The 6,185-nt window shown below is 35.2% G+C and overlaps 1 protein-coding gene across 1 annotated transcript; it reads right to left on the reverse strand.

Annotated features, from left to right (window-relative positions):
• Positions 3,049-4,945, reverse strand: LOC109352995. The gene is made up of 2 exons (XM_019595180.1): positions 4,941-4,945; positions 3,049-3,721 (listed from the first exon to the last, which is right to left on the reverse strand). Exons 1-2 carry the CDS (start codon positions 4,943-4,945, stop codon positions 3,049-3,051), a joined length of 678 nt encoding a protein of 225 aa, XP_019450725.1.

The following is a 6,185-nucleotide window of genomic DNA, read 5'->3' on the forward strand; positions in this document are numbered from 1 at the left end:
TTTAAAAGACTAATTAAAATTTTGAATTGGCTAACTTCGGTTAGTGTGCATATTCATTATAAATAACGAAGTAGTGGAGATGAAATTTACGGGAGACGAACAAGCCTCGCGATATTGAGAGGGACGACGATGATGGTGATTCATCAGCAAAGTCTTGAGGGAGAGTCTAGGTGAGATGAGTCCCCTGTATTCTTGGATGAGGTATTATGTTGGATCGGACAGTTCTCACAGCGCAACTAGACGATCTCTGACAACCCCTCTTTACAATCAGGATCAATGAGAAGGATGCCCAGAGTGTGTTCGATACGACACCATCCTGAAATGGACCGTTCTTCGGAACCGATCGATCATATATACATCCTTGCGAGGAATATTTTTTTGTTCGATCAAATCGGCTTGTTATGGGACCTGTACTCTTGGTTATTTCCGAATAGTATATTGGGAGGATATTGGTGTAAGGATGGATGAAATATGCATAATATTCATACATTGAGGCCGTGGATGTTAAATCCCCATCATCCGAGTTATAACCGCATTCATCATTGTGCATTATGTTTGTGATCTATATTGTGTATATTATGCATGTCTATCTGGATGTGATATTCCGTGTAATTCCATGCTGTCAATGAATTATATTCATTAGATGTCTTACTCTCTCTTCTTTTATTTTCTTTATACTTTTTCTCGATTCGCGTTCTCGTTTAGATGGACCATACAGCGAGGATTCGGAGATACCGATTCTCGATGTCCCTAGAAGGGACATGGAGTAGTGATGGACATAGATATACCTATACAAGCCCTTGTGCCTTAGAGCTAGAGATGGTTTATGACGGCTCTACTATGCGCTTCTCTTCTGAGCATGCAAACTCAGAGGCTTCATTCACATTGCCTACTCGGAGATTTGCACCTACTGTGCCATCCATTCAGTCTGTGATCCCTCACGGACTCACTGATGTTGGACCATCTGCTCGGAGATGGAGTAGGGATGATGTGCCCAGTTCCCATTGGGGAAGAGAGTTGCTATACCGACACCGCCCGATCTTCAGGCAGAGGAGAGAGTGAAAGAAAGTCACAAGGTTCGTCCAACAACCCAGAGAGGAGCAAGAAGCCGAAGAGGAAGACTGTGTGGAGTTGGTATGTATAGAGGACTCCATTGAGGTGGTGGACCTTTCTTCCGATTCTGAGACGGAGGAGGATCCCAGCGAGTGTTCTAGTACACCCGCTAACCCTGGAGCTAGTCGCTAGTGGTCATTTCTATTTCTAGTTGCCCTTCAGACGAGTATCTGTGTAGGGTACTTATAATATTCTGAATAAACCAGACTATTGTAGATATTTCATTATTTATTAAGATGTATTCCGCTTTGTCTTTGTATATGTTTTCAGTTATTTCAATAAAGGATCATTCCACGAATTATTGTTGTCTTTTCCGCATTTTAGGTTACTAAATGTGATATCCCGAAAAGGAATTAAATGTAAATAGAGTTTGACATTAAAAAAAAATTTTTTTTTTACCCATTTTTGGGCAATATTGTTGGAGTAATTTTCGGGGCATTACAACATGGTATCAGACCGGTTCTTTTCTATTCGGCCTTGGGCATGGCCTCATATGCTTTCTTGTGTGACTTGGTGTGCTTAATTGTTTGCTTGAATTATTCGGTAGAGAATGCGACCCATTCTTTCATATCTAATGATGTTGTCAACTGATTAGTATTGCCTATAGTGTCCTTACCCTATGATCTAATTGTGTCCACACCCACTAATGAACCTGTCATAATGTCAACTATGTGCTCTGGATGTCCTATAACTTCAGATGAACAAACCTTTGCAGTAGACCTGATATGTCTACCCTTATCCCAATTAGATATCATCTTAGGAATGGATTGGTTGTCTAGCAACCATGTTCTCTTGAACTGCTTTAGAAAAACCATAATCTTTAGCGATCCTAAGAACCTCATCGAATCCTATTATGAAACCAAAAGCATCACCGCCAATCAAATGAAGAAACTCTTGATTGATGGAGCTCAAGTATTTATGATGCTGGCATCATTGGAGAAGAAAGGTGGAGAAGAGATTTAGAACCTACCCGTGGTTAGAGATTTAGGCATGCTAACTCTCCTGAGAGTGCAGTTTCTCTTTTGATCTTATGAATTGTTTGAGTCAAAGTCACAGGGCGATTAACAAATCTACATCTGTTTCTTTTGTACTAGATTGTACTTAAAGTGTTAATCACACAGGTAGTGAATATCTTTTTGACTTGGAGATTGAAATGCTTTCCACCATCCATCAATATTGAAATAATAGAAAGGTTATTGGTAGATATATTGAATGTGTCCTTCACCCAGGACCATAAGCCAAGTGCGAATTTGTAGTGTATGAATAGGTCGTCATAGTCCTCTTGATTGGCATTGCAAAGATTGCACTTTGAAGCTAGGACAAAGCCTCTTATCTGAAGATTATCATCAGTAGGCATTTTTCTATGCATGATTCTCTAGAGGATGAATGACTTAGAGGGAGGAACTTCAAGAGACCAAGCAAGCTTACACCAAGGTTGAGTGTGAGATCTTGGATTTACGTGGGTGAAAGCAACTTTAGATGTAAGTTCCTTATCAATTGAGTGCTTCCAGATCAATCTATCATGGTTAGAAGTTGCTGTAATAGTTGTTATTCTCCTAGTGATGTTAGGGAAAAGTCTTTTTAAGGGACCTGGGATGATCCATTTAGAGTTTATGATGAAGTCAGCCATCTTTGCATTCAAAGAATTATGCAGATGAGAAGGGATGTCTAGAGATTGAACCAATGTATCCCCTATCCAATTGTCCCTCCAGAAGTTAACTTGCTTACCATCTCCCACCAGCCAGATTGAATTGTCATTTGCCTTAGTCTAGTTATCTTTGATACCCTGCCAAATTGAGGATTTGAAATATCTAGCAGAAGGAGATCTTGTACAACCGAATCTGTCTCTACAGAAAGCTTCCCAATCCTGAGTTGATGTCCTCATGGCCCAAGCCAACTTTAACAAAGCAGCCTTGTTCATATTCTTTATAGATCTTAAACCAAGCCACCTTCATTCAAAGGACAACAAACTTTATGCCAAGCAACAATTACCAATTTTCTTGTCCCAGTGTCCCTAAACCATATGAAGTTCCTAATACATTTGTCCATATCCTTTAGAAGTTGAGCAGGCCACTTGTATATATGAAAATTGTTGACTAGCATGCTTTGAATTATTGATCTAACCAACTTTACTCTTCCCATTATGGAAAGGGAATTACCCTTCCAAGTTGCCAATTTAGCTGTGATTTTATCAGCAATGTGCTGAAGCTGAATTTTCCTTGGTTTGCCCTTGAATAAAGGCACTCCGAGATAAGTAACAGGAAGACAACCAACCGAGAAGCCCAAATAGTTGGAAAGAGATGAAATTCTTCTAGGATTAGAAGTAGAGGTATAGAATTTGAATTTGTCCAAACTGATTTGTTGTCCAGAAACTGCAGCATAATCTTTGATCAAGTTCATAAGACAATGAAGCTCTCTTTTCTTTCCCTTGCAGAAAATTAAAATATCATCAGCATAAAGGACATGGCTAGGAGTTTGAATCCATTTAGGACCAGAGATTAAAGAAAGCTTGTTGTCACTGACCAATTTTCTTATCCGTCTACTGAGAACATCTTCAGCAATGCAGAACAAAATTGGAGAAAGGGGATCCACTTGTCTAACACATCTCCTACAATTAAAGAAACCAACATTAAATATGAATGGTAAATGACACAATAACTCTATCAATAAACTTTTGTACAATTAATAAATTCATGTTTTGTCATTCTTATTTGGCTGATTTTAGAGCATGTTATCATAATACAGTTTGGTTTGTCCGTGTTAAGAACGGAATTTTGGAAATATCCAAATTTAAATTGTTATGTTGTGGATTGTTGTGTTGATATTAAAAATAAAATATATTTGAGATTGGGGTTTGAGTGTATAGTTGAGAAAGTCATAAATTAGTTGTGACTTTATATGGAGATTAAAAATAAATACTGAGTGTGAGAATGAAAATTCAATTAACCAATAGGATTAAAAAAATTAGTGACTATTATGTGAGGAGTAAAACCAATAGCGAGGTGAGAGTGATTTGAGAAATGAAGATAAGATGATTTTGGGTTTCAATATAATTGGAGATAAAATATTATAAAAGACTTTGCCTAGAAAAAGATAGACACCCTTAACTATCATTGGTGATTAAGGATGGAAAGTGGAGTTAGTTGAGAGTCTATGGCTAATCACCACTTGAAATTATACAGAAAATTTGGGCTTTGTTTGTTGATTTTGGATAACTAAATTAGAGTCTTAAGCTCGTCCTAAGGACACGACATAGTAAATAAATGCATTGGGGCTCAAACGTCTAACTTAAGTATATTTTTGGAAAGATGGAATTTGTTGAGAACATATAACTATTAACACGCTTGAAAGTATAGTAATATTGCTTTGTAAGGTTAAAGTGTAGTAAGAGTGCTTTGCATTGTGAAAGTGTAGTAATAGTGTTTTGCATTGTGAAAGTGTAGTAATAATGCTTTGGACGACTAAGTTAGCATTTTGATCTGCTTGTTTAACTTTGCATTGTAAAAGTGCTTTACGTTTGAGATGACTAACTTATGTGATATTTTTGGAAATAAAAATCAATACAAACCTAGACTAAAAGACTTGATGAGCTAACATCAGTTAGTGTGTATGCATTGTATTTTTGTAGTTGTTGGAGAAAATGGAAAGATACACTAATAGAAATATCACTTACAGATTTAGATAAGGGTGAAATTGACGGTGATTTGTCAAGAAGCCTCGAGAGATTGTTTAGATGAGACCATCCAATGAGGGCCCGACTTTATTATGTGTATGACCAGGATAGTTTCACATATAAAATAAGCAGAGTCTTGTACTTTCTAACAAACTTCATGGTCTACAGAGAGGATTGCTGAAACAGACTAGTCTTACCATGTAAACACCCATATAGAGGTACTAGATAATAGATAAAACTATTGCTTTCCATTGTTATGATAATATGTGTACGCTTCTTTCTTTTGTCATTACAATCTTGGCCTTCACAATTTTTTCTAACCCAAAAAACTCTAAAATTACAATTTTTAATAAAACAAATATGTTTTTAACAATACAATAAGAAAAAACGTGAATATATAATATAAATAAATTATTGTGATAGAAAGGTTTTAATCCAATTTGATTCCAAACAGTAGTAGTAATAGAAAGATTTCATTTTGAAAAATAATCTGTGAAAGAATATAATTTTAGATTACCCAGACATTTAAATGGGGGAGGGTTAAATGGCTGATTGGACACATGCAACCTCAAATCAACTTCCCTCCAAATTTTTAATTTCCATTAAAAATAAAAATAAAAAAGACATTTCAAGATTGCTTAATTGAGACAATAATGGTGTGATAACATTTCATAATACTTTCTCCCCACTAATTTTTGTTTTACTTTTAAAATGAAATATTTGAAGTAACTTTTTATAATGAAAAGATTTTTTTTTTATAAAAACACATGTGAGTTATGCAATAGCTTTTATGATTTTATTATTAGCCTAATAATGAAAAGATTTCATTTTTAATATAAAAACACATGTCATTCTTGTCATTTATGGGAATTTATATTAACCAAAAAATTATTATACTCACATGTGAATAATATAATAGTTTTTGGGATTTTTTACGAAGTAGCTATAAGGTTCTACCCAAAAAGAGTATCAATGTGCTTTTAATTTTAGTTTTAAAATATGTATTGACAACTCCAAACATATTGTGCATCCGATGCTCAATTGAAAATCAAGGCCGACAATAAGCATTCCATGAAAGATCGATTAATTTGATATATGAATATCCTATTGTATAAGACACTAATTTTATACACCATTTACATATGGATGACATTTTTTGATTATATATGTGTTTTGTCATATTAATTTTATACTTTATGTAATAATATATATTGTGGTCGTCACAGTTGATTCTTATATCCTCTCCTATATTTACTTTTATATGTACTATATATATACACATGTTTGTTGTAGTTCGCTACCCTGAGTCGCATGTCATAACTTGGGTATTATAAAAAAAGGCAATGGTAGTAACTCAGTGGTATAATGACTATTTATTCCTGAAGTCCCAAGTCATAAC

Source organism: Lupinus angustifolius, chromosome LG07, assembly GCF_001865875.1.
Source record: "Lupinus angustifolius cultivar Tanjil chromosome LG07, LupAngTanjil_v1.0, whole genome shotgun sequence".
NCBI classification, from domain to species: Eukaryota; Viridiplantae; Streptophyta; class Magnoliopsida; order Fabales; family Fabaceae; genus Lupinus; species Lupinus angustifolius.